The sequence below is a fragment of the Mobula birostris genome, chromosome 21 (genome assembly GCF_030028105.1).
Source record: "Mobula birostris isolate sMobBir1 chromosome 21, sMobBir1.hap1, whole genome shotgun sequence".
Classification (NCBI taxonomy): domain Eukaryota; kingdom Metazoa; phylum Chordata; class Chondrichthyes; order Myliobatiformes; family Myliobatidae; genus Mobula; species Mobula birostris.
The window spans coordinates 7507191-7531165 of NC_092390.1; the positions used below are offsets into that span (position 1 = coordinate 7507191).

General features: G+C 43.4%; 2 protein-coding genes across 5 annotated transcripts in view; one reads left to right on the forward strand and one right to left on the reverse strand.

Annotated features, from left to right (window-relative positions):
* The window catches only part of twnk (twinkle mtDNA helicase), a 49507-nt gene extending 45145 nt beyond the window's left edge, over positions 1–4362 (reverse strand). For 3 of the 4 annotated variants that reach the window (XR_011882652.1, XM_072238893.1, XM_072238892.1), the window contains exons 1-2: positions 4272–4362; positions 3166–3297 (exon numbers count right to left, since the gene is read on the reverse strand). The gene's annotated coding sequence lies outside the window, so the exon portion shown is untranslated. The other variant, XM_072238894.1, reaches the window with a different exon arrangement.
* Positions 4363–4521: 159 nt separating this feature from the next.
* The window catches only part of mrpl43 (mitochondrial ribosomal protein L43), a 38474-nt gene continuing 19020 nt past the window's right edge, over positions 4522–23975 (forward strand). Inside the window, exons 1-2 of the mRNA XM_072238896.1 lie at positions 4522–4730; positions 10482–10588. Coding sequence (XP_072094997.1) covers positions 4600–4730; positions 10482–10588 — 238 coding nt within the window. The 5' untranslated portion in view covers positions 4522–4599. The remainder of the gene's footprint in view (positions 4731–10481; positions 10589–23975) is intronic.

A 23975-nucleotide genomic window follows, 5' to 3' on the forward strand; every position in this document is an offset into this window, starting at 1 on the left:
CAATTATTTTGTATTTAATAATTGTAATAAATTTAAACTAATTTGTAGAAACTTGTTTTCACTTTGACACAAAAGAGTCTTTTCTGTTGATCAGTGTTGAAAAAGCCAAATTAAATCCACTGTGATTCAACATAGTAAACCGATAAAACATGAAAACTTCTGGGGGGAGGGGGCAGGGGTGAATACTTTTTATAGGCTCTGTATATTACTGTAATTGATCTCTTCTATATTATCCTGTATTGCATTGTACTGCTGCGTCAACTTAACAAATTTCACAACATATGCCAGTGATATTAAACCTGATACTGATTCCTCTTTCCTCTTAGGGATGTATATATCCTATACCTTATGAATTGCTTCCAGAAATTCCAGCCATTGCTGTGCTGCCATCATCATTGCTAGTATTCTTTTCCAATCAATTTTGGTCAACTCCGCTCTCGTGCCTCTGTAATTCCCTTTACTCCACTGTGATCCTGATATCAGGCTTTAGCTTCTCCTTCTCAACTTCCAGCATGAACTTAATCATATTATGATCACCTGCCCCCAAGAGTTCCTTTACCTTAAGCTCTCTACTCAATTCCAGTTCACTGCACAACACCCAATCCAGAATAGCTGATCCCCTGGTGGGTTCAATCATGAGCTGCTCTACAAATCCCACCTCTTAGGCATTCTATAAATTGCTCCCCCTTGGAATCCTTCACCAATCTGCTTTTCCCAATCTAACTGCATATTGAAATTCCCCCATAATTATTGTAGCATTGCCCTTTTGGCATGCATTTTCTATCTCCCATTGTAATATGTAGGCCACATCCTCATTACTGTTTGGAGGTCTGTATACAGCTCCCATCAGGGACTTTTTACCCTTGCAGTTCCTTAGCTCTATCCACAATGACACAACATCTTTCTAATGATTTGATTTAATTTCATTACCACCAACAGAGCAACACGGCTCCCTCTGCCTTCCTGTCTGTCCTTTCAATACAGCGTGTATCCTTGGACATTAAGATCCCAGCTATAATCTTCTTTCAGCCGTGATTCAGTGATGCCTACAACATCATACCCACCAATCTGCACCTGTGCTATAAGTTCATCTACCTTATTCCACATACTGCGTGCATTCAGATACAACACTTTCAGTCCTGTATTCACCCTTTTCAGTTTTGTCTGCCTTTTATGTTGCAACTTATCCTGTTGACTGTAAATTTGCCCTATCGTCAGTCTCTCCTTGCCCGGGGTCTCACTACACACTGCCTCTGTTTGTAAACCAACTACCTCATCTTCAGCACTTTCACTCTGGTTCCCATCCCATCAAACTAGTTTAAACCCACCCAAACAACTCTAGCCAATCTGCCCACAACGATATTGGACTGTCCTGGGTCAGGTGTAACCCGTCTCTTTAGAATAGGTCATACCTTCATAGAACATAAAATAGTACAGCACAGTACAGGCCCTTCGGCCCACAATGTTGTGCTGACCCTCAAACCCTACCTTCCAGATAAGCCCCCACCTTAAATTCCTCCATATACCTGTCTAGTAGTCTCTTAAACTTCACTAGTGTATCTGCCTCCACCACTGACTCAGGCAGTGCATTCCACGCACCAACCACTCTCTGAGTAAAAAACCTTCCTCTAATATCTCCCTTGAACTTCTCACCCCTTACTTTAAAGCCATGTCCTCTTGTATTGAGCAGTGGTGCCCTGGGGAAGAGGCGCTGGCTATCCACTCTATCTATTCCTCTTATTATCTTGTACACCTCTATCATGTCTCCTCTCATCATCCTTCTCTCCAAAGAGTAAAGCCCTAGCTCCCTTAATCTCTGATCATAATGCACACTCTCTAAACCAGGCAGCATCCTGGTAAATCTCCTCTGTACCTTTACCAATGCTTCCACATCCTTCCTATAGTGAGGCAACTCTTAAACTCTATCCCTCGACTTATGAAAGCTAACACCCCATAAGCTTTCTTAACTACCCTATCCACTTGTGAAGCAACTTTCAGTGATCTGTGGACATGTACCCCCAGATCCCTCTGCTCCTCCACACTACCAAGTATCCTGCCATTTACTTTGTACTCTGCCTTGGAGTTTGTCCTTCCAAAGTGTACCACCTTACACTTCTCTGGGTTGAACTCCATCTGCCACTTCTCAGCCCACTTTTGCATCCTATCAATGTCTCTCTGCAATCTTCAACAATCCTCTACACTATCTACAACACCACCAACCTTTGTGTCGTCTGCAAACTTGCCAACCCACCCTTCTACCCCTACATGCAGGTCGTTAATAAAAATCACGAAAAGTAGAGGTCCCAGAACAGATCCCCGTGGGACACCACTAGTCACAATTCTCCAATCCGAATGTACTCCCTCCACCACGACCTTCTGCAGGCAAATCAATTCTGAATCCACCTGGCCAAACTTCCCTGGATCCCAGAAGGGATCCCAATGATCCATAAATCTGAACCCCTGCCCCCTGTGCCAGTTCCTCAGCTGTGCATTCACCTGCCAAATCATTCTATCCTTACCCTAACTGGCACATGGCATAGGCAGCAATCCAGAGATTACTACCCTGAAGGTCCTGTTTCTCAACTTTCTACCTAGCTCCCTAAAATCTCTCTTCAGCACCTCCTCACCTTGGGACATCTCTGATCCTGCCACCAGGGAAGCAACATACCATCCAGGTGTCTCTATTGTCCCCACAGACCTTGTCTCTGTTCCTCTATGGAATCTCCTATCACCACTGCAGCCCTCTTCACCTCTCTGCCCTTCTGAGCCACAGCACCATTCTCGGTGCCAGAGACATGGTCCGTGCCCCCCCCTCAATAGTATCTATTATTGAGGGGAACGGCCACAGGTGTACTCTGCACTGGTTGTACATTCCCCCTCCTTCTCCTGAACACAGCAACACTTATGAAAAACTACATACACATACAAAGACTACCTAACCAATGTGCATAAGATGACCAATGGTATAAATAATGAAGTAGTAAATAATTCTGATTCTGAAATAAATAACAGAAAACATAAATTGCAGAGTCCTTGTAGAGTCAGTTCAGGGTTGAAGTGAGTAAAGTTTCTCCGTGCAGTTTGCTGGTGTCATTGGCTGTTGCCTGAAAGGTGCTAGCTAAAGATCAACATCGTTAACGCCAATCACAGCCCACCTTTACTCACCGGATTTCCCGTGCACTGGAACTTTCTGCAACACAACGTTGCCCAGCCAAGGCAGCCGCGGGCAGGGCGGCGAATGGAGCCCGTGTACACCGGGGGGGAGAGCTGCCTGTCACGTGTAGCTCCGCGCGTTTTCTGTATCAGATAAAGTTTAAAAAAATCCGCTTTTAGTACGTTGCAAACACGAGGAAATCAGCAGATGCTAGAATTTCAAGCAACACACTTTATCAAAGTTGCTGGTGAACGCAGCAGGCCAGGCAGCATCTCTAGGAAGAGGTACAGTGGATGTTTCGGGCAGAGACCCTTCGTCAGGACTAACTGAAAGAAGAGCTAGTAAGAGATTTGAAAGTGGGAGGGGGAGATCCAAGTGCACTCGTTTTCTCCGAGAAGGAGGAGTTTGAGTAAATGATTAGATAATACATACTGTATTGTATTATATAATATGTACAGTATTGTATTATCTAACCTGTACGAGCGGGAGACTAGCCGATGAAAATACTGGGTTGCGCGACTGGATATCAGTTTACTTCAAGACAAATGAACGCAAGGGCAAAAGTAACAATTGCGACCGTCACAACATTCAAAGGGCCAAAACCAAGAAAAGGGTTAAGTGGGGTGGGATTACAAAACAAGTCTTTGTCTCTATTGTGCTTTGGATTCGAGTACACCCACAATAGCTTACTTATGAACTCGTTTCGGGATAAATAACAAACGTTTTTATTTTTGCTGTGGGGAGTTCATTGTGAGCATTGAGACGGGAGTTGGATTAGAAGCTCCCTGACCCAGCTAACTTGATGTAATTTCCCGGAGTGTCTGGCCGCTCTGGACACGAGTTAAATACACGCACCAGCAGGCAATCTGCTGGAGGAACGCCACGGGGGAAATGAACCGCTGGCGTTTCGGATCGGAAACCTGCACCAGCCCCACAGGTGCTGCTCGACCCGTTGAGTTCCTCCAGAGGCTCCTTCGCTGCTCCGGATTCCGTCATCTGGGGTCTCTCGCGTCTCCAAAGCCACGCTGCAGCCTGTTAGCAAGGAATGCAAACAACAGTGTTGGAAACCCTGGTCCAGCGAGGGTCCGCGTTGGGAGGGTGAGCCGAGAGCACCTACCTACCCGCCTGCATGCTCCGGCCTCTCGGGGGGCGGACACGTGCGCCAACCCAGTCCAGCAACGACCGGCGCGGCCCATCGGCGAACGTGGGGAGGGAGGAGGCTGTTAGTTATCCGTTACCCGGGGCAACTGCCGCCGTCCCCGGGTTGTAGGTTGCCTCCCCGCCGCTGGTATCCTTGCGCACGGGCGGAGGGGTTAGGGCGGCGCACACGGCGCATGCGGGCGGAGGCCGGAGGGGTTTGGACGGCGCACACAGCGCACACGTGCTCCGCCGGTCGGCGGGGGGTGGGGAGGAATAGCGGGGACGGACATGGTGGAGGAGCCGAGATGACGGCCCGGGGAACGGCTAGCCGCTTCTTGCAGAGTGTTCTGCAGAACGGTGTGGGCAGGTACATCTGCCAGCTGAAGAGGCTCAGTATCGTCTTCAGCGCGGGTGCTGCCGGCAGCAGAGGGGTCAGGTCAGTAGGCCGCGTCCCTTCAGGATCTCCGACACTTCCCACGCAATGAAGGTCAACCGTCTGTTTCTCTACGGACACTCCCCTGCCTGCTGGGTACCTGCAGCGTTTTGTGTGTCGCTCCTTCTCTTCCCTGCTTATTCGCTTACCTGCATAAATGCCCCTTAAATGTTGTTAATTGTATGTGCTCCTATCACACACTGGGAAGGGGAGGAGAAGAAAGATGTCTTGCACGTCTGCTTTAAGCTTTCCTCATTTCATCTTAAGTATATGCTTAAGGTGTGTAAAAAAAGGGTCCGAAGGATCATTGGGGACCTGAGTCACCCCCAACCTTAAACTGTACCAGTTGCTACCATCTGGGAAACGATACCAGCTTCTTCCACCAGGCCATCAGACTGATTAATTCATGCTGACACAACTGTATTTCTATGTTATATTGACTATCCTGTTGTACATATTGTTTACTATAAATTGCACATTTAGACAGAGACGTAACGTACAGATTTTTACTCGGGTATATGAAGGATGTAAGTAATAAAGTCAATTCAATTCAATTCAGTATGCTCTCTAGTACTTGACATTTTCACCCTGAGGAAAAAGGCTATCATATTAACTTGAGTCGTGATGAAGGGTCTCGGCCCAAAACATCGACTGTTTACTCTTTTTTTTTTCCATAGATGCTGTCTGGCCTGCTGAGTTCCTCCAGCATTTTGTGTGTGTTACTACGATATTAATCCACATTTGGCCCATGTTCTAAACCTTTCTTATCCTTTTCAAATGTCTTTTAAATTTAATTGTACCCAACTCCTCCTCTTATGCCAGCTTGTTCCATATGCCTACCACCTTCTATATGGAAAATCATATTTGCCTTACAGAAGGCAGAAAGTAGTCATGTTTAACTTTACACTAACTCAATTAAATCTCTAATTTTTGACTCCCCTATCCAGAGGAAAGGACAGTGGCCAGCGACACATGATTTTATAAGGCCTCCCCTCAGTTTCCTTCACGGGAGTTAAAAGCAGTCCCACTCTATCCAGTCCCTCCTTAAACAGTACTTTGCAAAAGTCTTAGGCACATGTTTACAGTGGCGCTAGAAAGTTTGTGAACCCTGTAGAATTTTCTCTATTTCTGCATAAATATGACCTAAAAGATGATCAAATCTTCATGCAAGTCCTAAAGCTAGATAGAGAACTCTATTAAATAACACAAAAATTATACTTGTTCATTTATTTATTGAGGGGAAAAAAATCTGATATTATATGTATTTGTCAGAAAAAGTATGTGAACCCTTTCTTTCAGTAACTGGTGTGACCCCCTTGTACAGCAATAACTTCAAACATTTCCAGCAATTGTTGATCAGTCCTTCGCATTGGTTGGGTGGAATTTTAGGCCATTACTCCTTATAAAACTGCTTCAACTCCTGGATGTTTGTGGGCTTTCTTGCACGAACTACTTGAGTCAGGTCCTTCCACAACATTTCTATAGGATTAAGATCAGGGCTTTGACTCAGCCATTCCAAAACACTGATTTTCTTTTTAAACCACTCTGTTGTTGATTTACCCTTGTCTTTCAGATCATTGTCTTGTTGCATTATCCAACTTCTATTAAGCTTCAGGTGACAGACTGCTACCCTGACATTCTCCTGTAAAATGTCATTATATAATTTTGAATTCATTGTTCCCTCCATGACCGCAAACTGCCCAGGTCCTGAAGTAGCAAAGCAGCCCTAAACGATGATGCTTCTTCTGTCATGCTTCACCGTTGGGATGAGGTTTTGGTGTAGGTGTGCAGTGCCCTTTCTCCTCCAAACATAGCAATGTGTGTTTCTGCCAAAAAGTTGAACTTTCGTCTCAGCTTTCTACAGAACATTGTCCCAGAAGCATTGTGGAACATCCAGATGGTCTTTTGCAAACCTGGGAAGCGCAGCAATTTTTTTTTTTGGCGAGCATTGGTTTCCTCCATGATGTCCTTCCATGAACACCATTCTTGTTCATGTGTCCACTACAGAGACTTCAGCAAGTTCTAGAGATTTCTGCAGTAAAATGAACTCAGGCACACTTCCGTGATAACTTAGCAATAAAGTGTGCTGTGTGCAGTATTGCATGTGCAAGGCTTATTTCGGATCTGCAAACAGTCCTTAACTTTTGGCACAACAGGGGTCACACCAGTTACTGAAAGAAAGGGTTCACACACTTTGTCCAACAAATACATATAACAGTGGATCATTATTTATTTAATTGAGTTCTGTTTATCTAGTTTTAAGACGTGTGAAAATCTGATCAGATTTAGGTCATTATGTAGAAATAGAGAAAATTCTACAGGATCCTCAAACTTTCTAGAACCACTGTATAGAGTGCCAAAGACATTTTTACAGTACTATAGTAATTTTATGTATTGCAACAACATGCAAGTCTCTTTCTTATGAAGTGTGTCACATGTTTCAGAACATCCCAGAGTCCTTTACTATGCGTTTGAGCATTTTCCTTCCCTCTTAAGCTTCACCTTAGAGTCCAAGATGACTTTTCTACTTCAGTTCTTCAGGCTCCATGCTGGCTGCTGTTTGACTAACAGGTTCTGCCAGAGGTGATGCAGCTGTGTAATGGGTAGTATAGGAGGATGTGCCATTAACACTGGGCTTCCACGTGCTGATGATTAGTTGGCTAATATTATGCTGAGTACTCCTTTCTCATTTTAATCAGTGGTTGACCAGGTATCCCTGATGTTCCAGTTTTTCCAAGGATGTTTATGAGCTTCCTGCAGATGTTCCCTCTGGTAATCTGTCATCATGTTGTTTGGAACAGAGTGATCATTTTAAAAATCAGTGCCAGCCATGCAAGTAGTTAGTGCATCACTTTACAGTAATCATTGATCCAGGGTCAATTCCCACTGCGGTCTATAAGGAGTTTGAAAGTTCTCCCTGTGATTGTGTGGGTTTCTTCCAGGTGCTCTGGTTTCTCCCTGCATTTTAAAGATGCACTGTTAGGTTAGTGAGTTGTGGGCATGTTCTGTTGGCACCAGAATCATGGCGAGACCACATTTCATTGTGTTTTGAAATACATGTAACACACAAAGCTAATCTGTATAAAAAGTGAGGTGACACCCATTGGAACGAACCTGATGTAGAGGATGTGGATATTGGTTTGTTGATGGATTTGAGGATTTCACAGAGAAGGCCAAGATGACATCTATGCAGTACTTTCACTTCTGCTCCAGGTAGAGCTTGACTCGGATGTGTATGCAAGGACAAGGACCACTGTGGTCTGATAAACAGTGAGCATTTTGCCGGGTTTTAGGTCTCCATCAACAGCATTTTATTCAGAGTCATAAAGACTGTGCTGTTATTTTGTATGGTAATGAATTGTCGTATTTGTCTTTGGGCGATGGCACCTGAATTATTGTAAAATAGTCTGTGTTTTCTAGGCTGTTCTGGACTATCATTCTGTACAAAGGGATAACTTAGTGGAGCATCTCCATTTTGAGGTGTTAAGTGTAAAACCCAACTCCATATCACTGAACAAGTTGATCACTTGGAGCTTGGGCTCCGGCCACGTGCATATGCGAGTGTTACCTACTTACTGTAGATCTGTGTCCAGAGCGAAGGTGGCGTATGTTGAGCAGTTTCCTCCTTGTCGGGTAGAATAGTATCACTCGGACAGGAAGCTCCTTTTTGTAGTAAGCTGTTGGGGAAAAGATTGAGATAAGTGTTGGGACGATGACATGACCTTGTTCTGAAACTAGTGTGTTCAATTGGACTAATTGTTTAAGATTATGCTTTGCTTACCAGTGTATAGCAGACTTGGGAGTGTGGGAGGAGACAAATTTCCTTGGGCAGTTGGATTTGAAATGAAGGAGTTGAAGTATTCTGAGGTTAAGAGGCCATGCGTGGTGGCTGATGCTTCTTCGTGCTTTTCCTTTAGAGTTGAGGCAGAGTAATGATCATGTCCTTTGTTCTAGACAGACAGAATCCATGGTAAACTTCAGGAAACAGACCCTTGACCACTGGGAGGAGGCAGCTGAGTAGCTTCTCCCTGTGGCCGAGAAAAGGGAGGCTCTAGAGCAGGGGTTCCCATTAACCAGGGGTCCGTGGACCCCACATTGGGAGCCCCTGCTCTATAGCAAAAAAAACAACACAAACTGTTGCAGGATCTCAGTGGGTCAAGTTGCATCTGTGGTGGGATGGGGCAGAAATTTTCACTATTACAGATCAAAACCCTGCAGCAGAACTGAGGCAGTAGGTAGTCAGTATAAAGAGCCGACGGGAGGCAAGGGTTGGTCAAATGGACGGGTGGACCAAAGACGGATGGAGGACGATGGGCAGGTGAAGCCAGACAGGGAGGAGAAAGTGAGGGGAAGGTAACCTATGGAATATTGAAAGGCCTAGAGTGGACGTGGAGAGGATATTTCCTATACTGGGGGAGTCTAGAGGGCACAGTCTCAGGATACAAGGAATTTCTTGAGGGTGGTGAGTCTGTGGAGTTCATTGCCACAGATGGCTGTGGAGGCCATCATGGTAATTTAAAGCAGCACCTAATGGGCTCTTAGCAATAAAGTGTGCTGTGTGCAGTATTGCATGTGCAAGGCTTATTTCGGATCTGCAAACAGTCCTTAACTTTTGGCACAACAGGGGTCACACCAGTTACTGAAAGAAAGGGTTCACATACTTTGTCCAACAAATACGTATAACATTGGATCATTATTTATTTAATTGAGTTCTGTTTATCTAGTTTTAAGACGTGTGAAAGTCTGATCAGATTTAGGTCATTATGTAGAAATAAGGGCATTAAGATTTATAGGGAGAAGGTGGGAGAATGGGGTTTAGAGGGATAATAATCAGCAATGATGGAATGGTGGAACAGACTCAAAGGTCTGAATGGCCAAATTCTCCTCCTGTGTCCTCTGGTCTTATAATCCTTTGGCCTGTGGTTCTAACAAGCTGGAGATATAATTTTGAATTATTGAATGTAGTTCTCCCTCATCAGGTTTTTGAACTTCATTGTCTGCAAGCAGGTGCTGACTACTTCCCTGACCTCGATTCACCTCTAATTCTTGGCTGTCAGCAAGTGTTTCCTCGAGTGTTTGAGCCATGGCGGTGCGAGAGAATCCATGCATGTCATGGTTACCTTCTGAAGATTCTGCACAGGTTTCCTGTTGAACCTTGGCCCTCAGGTGTTTTGTAGAATTGTTTCCTTTCCCTTGAAGACTTTCCAATCTCTGCATGCCTTGCATTAATAAGTTGGATTTCCAGGTCATTTGCTTAGAATTAATCGTGGTGCTTTCTAGTACAGGTGATTATGGTGGATTTCAGCACAGCCACTGCAGGTCTATGGTGTTTCAGTGATATCAGGTTGTGAGGCATTTTCTGTGAAGAGCTCTCTTCATGCAGGCTGAGATCTTGCAGCATTGCCTCTGTATCTAAAGAATTTTTAAAGATTAGCTTTATTTGTCACATATATCGAAGCATACTTTGAAATGTCATTTGTGTTAAAAACCAACACAGCCCAAGGGGCAGCCCACGAGTGTTGCCGTGCTTCCAACTTGCTAATGCTAACTTGTATAACTTTAAAATATGAGAAAGAACGGGAACAGTCAGATGAAAACCACAGGGTCACAGTGAACTTGTACAAACTCATACAGACTGCGGTGAGAGATACAAAATCGCTGAAGCCACACTACCGTGTTGCTCTGTTCTTGTATCCCTCTTTGTTTCTACTTCAACACTTCTAAAGTATTTCCATGTTCTTTGGTCTCCTGCAGAGAATACATTGAAGAAGGCGTGGTAGATTTTGCACGGCAGAATCCTGGCATTGTCGTCTACGTCACTCCAAAGAAATGCCATGTTCCTAAGTTGGTTGCAGAATACTGTGAGTTGCTGGAGCATTGCTCCAAATCCCAAGTACATCGCAAGTGGGATATGGTTTATTTTCCGAGGAGGGACATTAGAAAAACAGGATGCTTTCCTGTTCAGCTTGTGTTCAATAACCCATGTAAACGTTGGATTAACCAGTCTGCCACCTTGGATCTTGGCCCCTAGATTAAACTATCTCACACCCTTTCCTTTGTTTCCTATTAACTGTAGGGTTTTTCAGATAAACACAGAACAAAGAAGGAGGCCATTTGGCCCATTGTGACTGTACCAACTATTTGAAAGCAGCTATTAATCACTTCAACTGACTTGTACATTCCCCACTTCCACTTATCCTTCCGACTGTTCATCAATTTCCCCCTTTATGCAAGCCAAAAGGACAATGTTACAATAGTCATGGGGGATTTCAGTATGCAGGTAGATTGGAAAAATCAGGTCGGTGATGGATCCCAAGAGGGAAAATTACTAAAATGCCTATGAGCTGGCTTTTTAGAGCAGCTAGTGGTTGAGCCCACTAGAGGATCAGCTGCTTTGGACTAGGTGTTGTGCAATGAACCAGAATCCGTTAGAGAGCTTAAAGTAAAAGAAACTTTAGAACCATAGAAACTACAGCACAGAAACAGGCCTTTTGGCCCTTCTTGGCTGTGCTGAACCATTTTCTGCCTAGACCCACTGACCTGCACACGGACCATATCCCTCCATACACCTCCCATCCATGTATCTGTCCAATTTCTTGAATGTTAAAAAAGAACCCGTATTTACCACCTCATCTGGCAGCTCATTCCACACTCCCACCACTCTCTGTGTGAAGAAGCCCCCCCTAATGTTCCCTTTAAACTTTTCCCCCCTCACCCTTAACCCATGTCCTCTGGTTTTTTTCTCCCCTTGCCTCAGTGGAAAAAGCCTGCTTGCATTCACTCTATCTATACCCATCATAATTTTATATACCTCTATCAAATCAACCCTCATTCTTCTACGCTCCAGGGAATAAAGTCCTAACCTATTCAACCTTTCTCTGTAACTGAGTTTCTCAAGTCCCGGCAACATCCTTGTGAACCTTCTCTGCACTCTTTCAACCTTACTTATATCCTTCCTGTAATTTGGTGACCAAAACTGAACACAATACTCCAGATTCGGCCTCACCAATCCTTTATAGAACCTCATCATAACATTCCAGCTCTTATACTCAATACTTTGATTAATAAAGGCCAATGTACCAAAAGCTCTCTTTACCACCCTATCTACCTGTGACGCCACTTTTAGAGAATTTTGTATCTGTATTCCCAGATCCCTCTGTTCCACTGCACTCCTCAGTGCCTTACCATTAACCCTGTATGTTCTACCTTGGTTTGTCCTTCCAACGTGCAATACCTCACACTTGTCCGTATTAAACTCCATCTGCCATTTTTCAGCTCATTTTTCCAGCTGGTCCAAGTCCCTCTGCAGGCTCTGAAAACCTTCCTCACTGGCTACTACACCTCCAATCTTTGTATCATCAGCAAATTTGCTGATCCAATTTACCACATTATCATCCAGATCATTGATATAGATGACAAATAACAATGGACCCAGCACTGATCCCTGTGGCATACCACTAGTCACAGGCCTCCACTCAGAGAAGCAATTCTCTACTACCACTCTTTGACTTCATCCATTGAGCCAATGTCTAATCCAATTTACCACCTCTCCATGTATACCTAGCAACTGAATTTTCCTAACTAACCTCCCATGCGGGACCTTGTCAAAGGCCTTACTGAAGTCCATGTAGACAATATCCACTGCCTTCCCTTCATCCACTTTCCTGGTAACCTCCTCGAAAAACTCCAATAGATTGTTCGAACATGACCTACCACGCACAAAGCCATGTTGACTCTCCCTAATAAGTCCCTGTCTATCCAAATGCTTGTAGATTCTGTCTCTTAGTACTCCCTCCAATAACTTACCTACTACCGACATTAAACTTGCCGATGATTTCCTGGATTACTTTTCAATCCTTCTTTAAGCAATGGGGGAAATAATCTTAATATGGTTAAATTCACCCTGAAATTTGAGAAGGTGAAGCTAAAGCCAGCTGTATCAGTATTACAGTGGAGTAAAGGGAATTACAGAGGCACGAGAGAGGAGCTGGCCAGAATTGATTCAGGAAGAACACTGGCAGGGATGACGGCAGAGCAACAATGGTTGGAATTTCGGGAAGCAAGAGGAAGAAGTATTCTAAAGGCAAAGTGATACAACTGTGGTGGACAAGCAAAGTCAAAGCTAACATAAAAACCAAAGAGAGGGCATGCAATAGAGCAAAAATTAGTGCGAAGTTAGAGGTTTGGAAAGCTTGTATTAAAAAAAACAGAAGGCAACTGAAAAAAGTCATTGAAAAGGAAAAGATAGAATATGAAAGTAAGCTAGCCAAGAATATTAAAGAGGATACCAAAAGTTTCTTCATATACATAAAGTAAAAACGAGGGGCGAGTGGGTATTGGACTGCTGGAAAACAATACTGGAGAGGTAGTAATGGGGACAAGGAAATGACAAACGAACTGAATAAGTGTTGTGCATTGGTCTTCACTGTGGAATACACCAGCACTATGCTGGAAGTTGGAGTGCATTAGGGGTCAGAAGTGTGAGAATTGCCATTAATAAGGAGAAGGTTCTTGGGAAAGAGGTCTGAAGATAGCTAAGTCACCTGGACCAGATTGTGTACACCCCACGGTTCTGAAGAGGTGGCTGAAGAGCTCGTGGAGGCATTCGTAATGATCTTTCAAGAATCACTAGGTTTTCAAATAGTTTTGAAAGACTGGAAAATTGCAAATGCTACTCCTCTTCAAGAAGAGAGAAAGGCAGAAGAAAGGAAACATAGAAAATAGGAGTAGGCCATTCGGCCCTTCGAGCCTGCTCCGCCATTCAGTACAATCATGGCTGATCATCCAACTCAGAACCCTGTACCTGCCTTTTCTCCATACCCCCTGATCCCTTTAGCCACAAGGGCCATATCTAACTCCCTCTTAAATATAGCCAATGAACTGGCCTCAACTGTTTCCTGTGGCAGAGAATTCCACACATTCACCACACTCTGTGTGAAGAAGTTTTTCCTCATTTCGGTCCTAAAAGGCTTCCCCTTTATCCTCAAACTGTGACCCCTTGTTCTGGACTTCCCAACATCGGGAACAATCTAGTCTATCCAATCCCTTCAGAATTTTAAACGTTTCAATCAGATTCCCCCTCAATCCTCTAAATTCCAGAGAGTATAAGCCTAGTCGATCCAGTCTTTCATCATATGAAAGTCCTGCCATCCCAGGAATCAACCTGGTGAACCTTCTTTGTACTCCCTCAATGGCAAGAATGTCTTTCCTCAGATTAGGGGACCAAAACTGCACACAATACTCCAGGTGTGGTCTCACCAAGGCCTTGTACAACTGCAGTAGTACTTCCCTGCTCCTGTACTCGAATCCTCTTGCTATGAATGCCAGCATACCATTTGCCTTTTTCCGGCCTGCTGTACCTGCATGCCCACTTTCAATGACTGGTGTACAATGACACCCAGGTCTCATTGCACCTCCCCTTTTCCTAATCGGCCACCATTCAGATGATAATCTGTTTTCCTGTTCTTGCCACCAAAGTGGATAACCTCACATTTATCCACATTAAATTGCATCTGCCATGAATTTGTCCACTCACCTAACCTATCCAAGTCACCTTGCATCCTCTTAGCATCCTCCTCACAGCTAACACTGCCACCCAGCTTCGTGTCATCCGCAAACTTGGAGATGCTGCATTTAATTCCTTCGTCTAAGTCATTAATATATGTTATAAACAACTGAGGTCCCAGCACTGAGCCTTGCGGTACCCCACTAGTCACTGCCTGCCATTCTGAAAAGGTCCCGTTTACTCCCACTCTTTGCTTCTTGTCTGCCAAACAATTCTCTATCCACATCAATACCATACCCCCAATACCGTGTGCTTTAAGTTTGCACACTAATCTCCTGTGTGGGACCTTGTCAAAAGCCTTTTGAAAATCCAAATATACCACATCCACTAGTTCTCCCCTATCCACTCTACTAGTTATATCCTCAAACAATTCTATGAGATTCGTCAGACATGATTTTCCTTTCACAAATGCATGCTGACTTTGTCCGATGATTTCACCGCTTTCCAAATGTGCTGTTATCACATCTTTGATAACTGACTCCAGCAGTTTCCCCACCACCGACGTTAGGCTAACCGGTCTATAATTCCCTGGTTTCTCTCTCCCTCCTTTTTTAAAAAGTGGGGTTACATTAGCCACCCTCCAATCCTCAGGAACTAGTCCAGAATCTAATGAGTTTTGAAAAATTATCACTAATGCATCCACTATTTCTTGGGCTACTTCCTTAAGCACTCTGGAATGCAGACCATCTGGCCCTGGGGATTTATCTGCCTTTAATCCCTTCAATTTACCTAACACCACTTCCCTACTAACATGTATTTCGCTCAGTTCCTCCATCTCACTGGACCCTCTGTCCCCTACTATTTCCGGAAGATTATGTATGTCCTCCTTAATGAAGACAGAACCAAAGTAGTTATTCAATTGGTCTGTCATGTCCTTGTTCCCCATGATCAATTCACCTGTTTCTGACTGTAAGGGACCTAGATTTGTCTTAACCAATCTTTTTCTTTTCACATATCTATAAATCTTTTACAGTCATTTTTTATGTTCCCTGCCAGCTTTCTCTCATAATCTTTTTTCCCTTTCCTAATTAAGCCCTTTGTCCTCCTCTGCTGGACTCTGACTGTCTCCCAGTCCTCAGGTGAGCTGCTTTTTTTGGCTAATTCGAATGTTTCTTCTTTGGAATTGATACTGTCCCTAATTTCCCTTGTCAGCCACAGGTGCACTACCTTCCCTGGTTTATTCTTCTGCCAAACTGGGATGAACAATTGTTGTAGTTCATCCATGCGATCTTTAAATGCTTGCCATTGCATATCCACCGTCAATCCTTTAAGTATCATTTGCCAGTTTATCTTGGCTAATTCACGTCTCATACCTTCAAAGTTGCCCTTCTTTAAGTTCAGAACCTTTGTTACTGAATTAACTATATCACTCTCCATCTTAATGAAGAATTCCACCATATTATAGTCATCATATTATCGCACGACAAGATTACTAACTAACCCTTCCTCATTGCTCAATATCCAGTCTAGAATGGCCTGCTCTCTAGTTGGTTCCTTGACATGTTGGTTCAGAAAACTATCCCGCATACATTCCAAGAAATCCTCTTCCTCAGCACCCTTACTAATTTGGTTCACCCAATCTATATGTAGATTGAAGTCACCCATTATAACTACTATTCCTTTATTGCACGCATTTCTAATTTCCTGTTTAATGTCATCCCCAACCTCACTACTACTGTTTGGTGGCCTATACACAACTCCCACCAGTGTTTGCTGCCCCTTAGTGTTATGCAGCTCTACCCATATCGATTCCACATCCTCCCAGCTAATGTCCTTCCTTTCTATTGCGTTAATCTCCTCCCTAACTGGCAATGCTACCCCACCTCCTTTTCTTTCATGTCTATCCCTCCTGAATATTGAATATCCCTGAATGTTGAGCTCCCATCCCTGGTCACCCCGGAGCCATGTCTCTGTGATCCCAACTATATCATATTCATTAATAACTATCTACACATTCAATTCATCCACCTTGTTACGAATGCTCCTTACATTGACACACAAAGCCTTCAGGCTCGCTTTTACAACACTCTTAGCCCTTATACAATTATGTTGAAAAGTGGCCTTTTTTGATTTTTGCCCTGGATTTGCCGGCCTGCCACTTTTACTTTTCACCTTACTACTTTTTGCTTCTACCCTCATTTTACACCCCTCTGTCTCTCTGCACTTGTTCCCATCCCCCTGCCACATTAATTTGAATCCTCCTGAACAACAGTAGCAAACGCTCCCCCTAAGACATTGGTTCCAGTCCAGCCCAGGTGCAGACCGTCCTGTTTGTACCGGTCCCACCTCCTCCAGAACTGATTCCAATGCCGCAGCAATTTAAATTCCTCCCCCTTGCACCATTTTTCAAGCCACGTATTCATCTGAAATATCCTCCTGTTTCTACTCTGACTAGCACGTGGCACTGGTAGTAATCCAGAGATTATTACCTTTGTGGTCCTACTTTTTAGTTTATCTCCTAACTCCCTAAATTCACCTTGTAGGACCTCATCCTGTTTTTTTACCTATATCATTGGCACCTATGTGCACCACGACCACTGGCTGTTCACCCTCCTTCTCCAGAATGTCCTGCAGCCGCTCAGAGACATCCTTGACCCTTGCACCAGGGAGGCAACATACCCTCCTGGAGTCTCGTTTGCGGCCGCAGAAACGCCTATCTGTTCCCATTACAATCGAATCCCCTATCACTATAGGTCTCCCACTCCTTTTCCTTCCCTCCTGTGCTGCAGAGTCACCCATGGTGCCATGAACTCAGCTGCTGCTGCTGCCTTCCCCTGATGAGACATCTCCCCCAACAGTATCCAAAACAGTATATCTCTTTAGGAGGGAGATGACCTCAGGGGACTCCTGCACTACCTGCCTACTGCTACGCTGTTTAGTGGCCACCCATTCCCTTTCTGCCTGAAATTATAGGCCAGTTAGTCAAATATCAATGGTTGGGAAGATGTTGGAGTCAATTGTTAAGGATGAGGTTCAGGGTACTTGGAAGCACATGATAAAATAGGCAGTAGTCAGTATGGTTTCCTCAAGGGTGAATCTTGCCTGACGAATCTCTTTCTTTGAAGAAATAACAAGCAGAATAGACAAATGAAAATCGGTTGATGTCGTGCACTTGAATTTTCAGAAAGCCTTTAAAAGACGCCACAAATTTGGCTGCTTAATAAGTTACAAGCCCATGATATTACAGGAAAGATTCTAACATGGATAAAGCAGTGCTGACGCGCAGGAGGGAAAGAGTAAGAATAAAGGGAACCTTTTCTGGTTAGTTGCCAGTGACTAGTGATGTTCCACAGGGGTCTGTATTAGGACCACTTCTTTTTACATTATATGTTAATGATGGAATTGATGGCTTTGTAGCAAAGTTTGCAGACAATCTGAAGATAGGTAGAGGGGCAGGTAGTTTTGAGGAAGTAGAGAGGCTACAGAGGACTTAGACAGATTAGGAGAGTGGGCAAAGAAATGGCAGATGGAATACAGTGTCAGGAAGTATAGGATCATGCACTTTGGTAGAAGAAATGAAAGGATTGACTGCTTTCTAAATGGAGAGAAAATCCAATAATCGGAGGTGCAAAGGGACTTTGGAGTCCTTGTGCAGGATCCCCAAAAAGTTAATTTTCAGTTTGAGTCAGTGGTGAGAAAAGCAAATGAGATATTAGCATTCATTTCAAGAGGACTAGAATACAACTACAAGGATATAATGTTGATAATTTATAAAGCACTGGTGAGGCTTCACTTGGAGTATTGTGAGCAGTTTTGGGCCCCGTATCTAAGAAAGGATGTGTTGGCACTGGAGAAGGTTCAAAGGTGGTTCATGAAGATTATTCTGGGGTTGAAAGGTTCGTCAAAGAACATTTGATGGCTCTTGGCCTGTACTCGCTGGAATTCAGAAAAAATGGTGGGGGGGGTGGGGGCGACCTAATTGAAATCTATTAAATGTTAAAAGGTCTCAACAGAGTGGATGTGGAGGGATGTTTCATATGGCAGGTGAGTCTTAAGACCTGAGGACGCATAGAAGGGCATGCTTTTAGAATGGAGATCAGGAGGAATTTCTTCAGCCAGTGAGTGGTGAATCTGTAGAATTCGTTGCCACAAGCGGCTGTGGGGGCCATGAGTTAGGGCACATTTAAGGCAGAGGTTGATAGGTTCTTGAATACTTTATACTTTATTGTCGCCAAACAATTGGTACTAGAACGTACAATCATCACAGCGATATTTGATTCTGCGCTTCACGCTCCTTGGATTACAAATATTAAATATTAAAAATATTAAAAATAGTTAAAATTAGTAAATATTAAGAATTTAAATTATAAGTCATAGATAGAAAATAGAAAAATGGGAAGTAAGGTAGTGCAAAAAACCGAGAGGCAGGTCCGGATATTTGGAGGGTACGGCCCAGAACCGGGTCAGGATCCGTTCAGCAGTCTTATCACAGTTGGAAAGAAGCTGTTCCCAAATCTGGCCGTGTGAGTCTTCAAGCTCCTGAGCCTTCTCCCAGAGGGAAGAGGGACGAAAAGTGTGTTGGCTGGGTGGGTCGTGTCCTTGATTATACTGGCAGCACTGCTCCGACAGCGTGCGGTGTAAAGTGAGTCCACGGACAGAAGATTGGTTTGTGTGATGTGCTGCGCCGTGTTCACAGTCTTCTGCAGCTTCTTTCAGTCTTAGACAGGACCACTTCCATACCAGGTTGTAATGCACCCTAGAAGAATGCTTTCTACGGTGCATCTATAAAAATTAGTGAGGGTTTTAGGGGACAGGCCAAATTTCCTTAGTTTTCTCAGAAAGTAAAGGTGCTGGTGGGCCTTCTTGGCAGTGAACTCTGCTTGGTTGGACCAAGTCAGGTCATTTGTGATATTGACCCCAAGGAACTTAAAGCTTTTGACCTGTTCCACTTGCGCACCACCGATGTAAATTGGGTCGTGCGGTCCGCTACTCCTTCTGAAGTCAACCAATTCCTTCGTCTTGCTGACGTTGAGGGATAGGTTATTGTCTTTGCACCATGCCACCAGGTTCTTAATTTCCTCTCTGTACTCAAACTCATCATTACCCGAGATGCAGCCCACAATTGTTGTGTCATCAGCAAACTTATATATTGAGTTTGATGGAAACTTGGCTACACAATCATGGGTGTACAGTGAGTACAGCAGGGGGCTGAGTACACAGCCTTGTCAGGGCATAAAGGGATACTTACTTTCATGTAAATATTTACTGTGTATATCTTATGTATAGATAATGTAAATAAACTTGTATAGTTTTTTAAAAAAAGAGAAGTTAGGAGATTGGGGCTGAGAGGGAAAATGAATTAGCCGTGATGAATGGCAGAGCAGACTCGATGGGCCAAGTGGCCTAATTCTGCTCCTATATCTTAATGTCTTATGGACTTATCAGGTTGTTACTTATAATCCTCTCCATTTTTTCAGGCGTGCATAGCAGGGCACTACTTTGAAGCTTGCAAAAAAAAAAAATTCTTGCCGCTGGTTCTGTAGATAATTGTTCTCAATCTGTCCTCTGCCTGTGCCCTCATTTAGTAACCCCAGCTTTTAACAATATTTCAATGCCTTTAGGTTTGAGTGTTGCTAGAACTGGGATTTAGGGCAAAGCAGAGGGTGAATGGTAGCGTGGTGGTTAATGCATTGCTTTACAGCACCAGCGATCACGGATCAAAATTCAATTCCCACTGCTGTCCGTAGGGAGTTTCTACGTTCTCCCCGTGACCACGTGGGTTTCCTCTGGTTTCCTCCCATATTTCAAAGACATACAGTTAGGGTTACTGAGTTGATGGTATGCTATGTTGGTGCCGGAAACATGGCTACAATTATGGTCTGGCCGCACAATCCTAGCTGATTTGATTTGACACAGAGGACAAAGTTCTCTGTGTTTCAATGTACATATGACAAATAAAGCTACTCCCCACACCCCATTTCATTTGGTTGTATACATGTGCAACCATTTGTTGTAGCCAAGGGAGAGGGTGGGTAATGGGGACAAGCTCCCACTACCTATTAAATTATCCCAGTGGTGTGCATCTCAAACAGCCTGACAACCAAGCTGAGTCCCTGGCCTTCACATATGGGTTAGCTGTGAAGCCCAGCGAAAGTGTTTTTGACAGGAAAAGGGTCAAAGGCAGGATACTTGTGCCTTAAAGCAAGTCATTTTGGGCAGATGGGGCTCGTCAGCCATGGTTGTTAGCTCACCTGGGAGAAAATCTCTAAGATCTCTGATCTCAAACCTCTGCTACTTTGCAGTTATACCTACTCATGAGGAAGGCTTTGAGTAAACCCCGGGGAAGAATCCAGAGCTGGAGTCCCTGGGGCAGTTGTACATTGAGTTCAATGCAGACTGGCAACTCCTGTAATGTCATTGGTGCCAAGCTGTACTGGTCTCTGCCGTTCCTTTGGATTCCTCAGCTGCATGGAGTGGGGGAGCCTGCTGCAAGGGCATCAGCCTACTCCCCGTACTGCCCTGGCCTGCGTGTAACAGCATGCATGGTCGAGCCCGACCAATGGAGGACCTGTAAAAATATAGTCGGGCAACAATAAACTTGAACTCAATAGGTTACATCAATAATTCAACCTCTGGAGCTGTGCTACATGAGAACGCCCACAGAAAACAAGTAGCAGCTGTGAAAGGAGGTATTGAACAAGCAAACAACCCAAAATACTAACCACAGCCACCGCTTACGCTTACCCACGCTATACCAGAATATAGTGGTTTTCAGTTAAATCAATAAAATTTGGCCCAAATAAGCGGTTGCCCAATTAACCGAAATTTCATTGAAATAATTAAAAAGTATAACCATTTATCAGACAGATTATGTGCTTGTGTAACATTATATATTTAAATGAAATAGAGAACAAGTTAAAACACTACCAATAGTTCTGCAGTACTATAAAACTATGTATTAGTTCCAAATAGTTCTCAACACAGGAAGTCATCCAATGAATGCTGCCATTTGGTCCAGTAGGATGATGTTTTTGGCTATTGTCAAATCTTTCCGTGACACCTTGGCAAACTTTTTAAAGTCAAAATAAAAAAACAAAATTATCAAAAATTACTTCTTTATGAATCGATGTTTGTCAGACCAAATAGATAACATAACATAAGCACACACAACTGGTACTACTTAAAAACTGTTTGCTGTAAGCACATTGTAGTGTCTTAACGACTACACAAGTGCACACAAGTGACACTGTTTAGATATTGTTCAGTGGCCATCTCTTGTCCCAATTAAGTGGCATACAGTCCCAAATAAATAAAGGGAATCTGGGTTATTTTCTTGATTATTTTTTGTTCAAGAGTTTTCCTGATTAACTAATGGCTCAATTAACTGGAATCTACTGTATGTGTATCCTGGATTGGTCTTTACAGTCACCTGAGGACCCTTCAACCCCTTAGTAGAACTTCATATTCAACTCGTGTGAATGCGCCACATCAATCGTTGATATAACCTGTCAATAATTAAACATCAAAATTTGTCTTTCATACATTGGTTATTTGTCAGTCTTTTGTTTATATATAGTTTTTCATAAAGTCTATTGTATTTCTTTATTTTCACACAAATTCCTGCAGGAAAATGAATTGCAAGCTAGGACATGTACTTCAATTCCGTATTTACTTTGACTTTGATCATTGATGTAACTTATCAATGACCCAGGAACAGCTTATTCCCCTCAGAGATCAGATTTCTGAATGGTCCAACTGGACATTCCTTGATTGTTCCACGTTAATTTAGTTTGTAAATTCGAGATCCTGCAGATGTTGGAAATCCAGAGCAACGCAACACACACACACACACAACTGGAGAAACTCAGCAGGTCAGACAGCATCTATGGAGAAGAGTAAAAAATCAATATTTTAAGTTGAGACTCTTCGTCAAAATTTATTTTGTGATCTATAGTAACTTTTTATGTCTTTGCATTGTACTACTACAAACAATAAATTTCATGTCATAAAAGAGTGTAATGGTTCCAGAGAATGTACACAGTATTCATTCTGAAATTCTTACTCTTCAGACATCCACGAAACAGAAGAAAAACCCCCAAAGAATAAATGACAGAAAGATGTTAGAACCCCTAATTCTGACTCAGTCTAGGACTGTTTGGTGGCCTTTGAAGATTTCTCAAAGAGTAACGTGAAAGAAAGCCAATTCTTTTTCCTTCTCATCACCCCAAGTCCTATTAAACATTCAGCATCAGTGTAATTTCCACTGTCCAACACCTCCCTGCTATTTTACAGCAATTTGAGTAACAGAAATTTCCCCTTACTATATTCATTAGTCACCGATTTAAAAACTTGGATTTTATGGGGGGGGAAAAAAGTAAATCTTTTCAACTTGCATTTCCTGATGCTTTGGCAAAGTGGCTTTGTATCATGGAAAATCATGATGTGAGATGTTTTGTTGGCATATAAGCTCATTCCTGTACCACAGGGATCACCTGTACTGTCAGGTGCAGCCAATGACCACAAGATGGTGCTCAAACTCAGTGGTAAACCCCATTCCTTTTGCATGGAATTGTGATGTTCTGTTCAGTCCATGCTGTTATTTAATGCCACCCAAGCTGTGCCTTAAGCCAATGTCAGTAGTTCTAGTTCTGGAAAAAGATGCTGATGTTGGTTCTCAATCCAGCCAGTGGACTTGGACTATTTCTGTTGATTTGGCATTGATGTAGATGGTTGCTGTAGATTATCCAAATCCCAGCAGCATGAAGGAGAGCAGGAATCACTGTTTTGGGCTTTGAGGCTTTTGTCCTGATATTTGAACATTCTTCTCAGACAGCCAAAGGCTGTGTGGTTAGCACTGAAGGCACTGGTGAATTTCATGATCAATGTCTGCCTTTGATGAAGGATGGTTCCTGAGGTGTGGGAAGTGGTCCATGTTTCCCAGGGTCTTGTCATCGTCTTGGGCAGAGAGCAGTGTGTGTGTTGATGGAGGTACTTAAGGTGGAAATTGAGTACGAGGTCCATCTTTCCTCATGCTCCACTGAACAAGTCAGTAATAACTCTGAGACTCGGTGTCTGAGCAGGTAAGCTGCATCAGAGCAATGCAACTGCATACCAGGGGTGGGGTTTTCTGAGTTCTGGAGTGGAGGTAATATATTGTTTCTAATTTGTTCCATAGGTTAGCTGGAGATGAGAGAGAGCAATGCAGCCAGACAGAATGAGGAATGTCAGCGTGTAGCTGTGTTCTTACTTAACACCACCCTGCATGGAATTGGGTCCTTTGTGGACCCACTGGTTTTCTCTGGCCAGACATTGCTGTCTAAATCATTAACGTTAGGAGAGTGATGTACACATACATTGTACCTCATACCCTCTGGACATCACAAGAGGTTTTATGTCTTGCACTGTACTGCTGCTGCTAAACAACATGTTTCAATGCCAGTAACAATTCTGAAGACCTAGTCAAATATTTTTAAAAATTGCATTTCCACTCAGTGGCCACTTCATTTGGTACATCTGTAGACCTCATTAATGCAAATATCTCATCAGCCAATCATGTGGCGGCAACTCAATGCATAAAAGCAGGTAGTCATGGTCAAGAGGTTCAGTTGTTGTTCAGACCAAACATCAGAATGGGGAAGAAATGTGATCTAACAGTTAAATGATTGTTGGTGCCAGACAGGGTGGTTTGAGTGTCTCAGAAACTGCTGACCACCTGGGACTTTTACACACAACAGTTTCTAGAG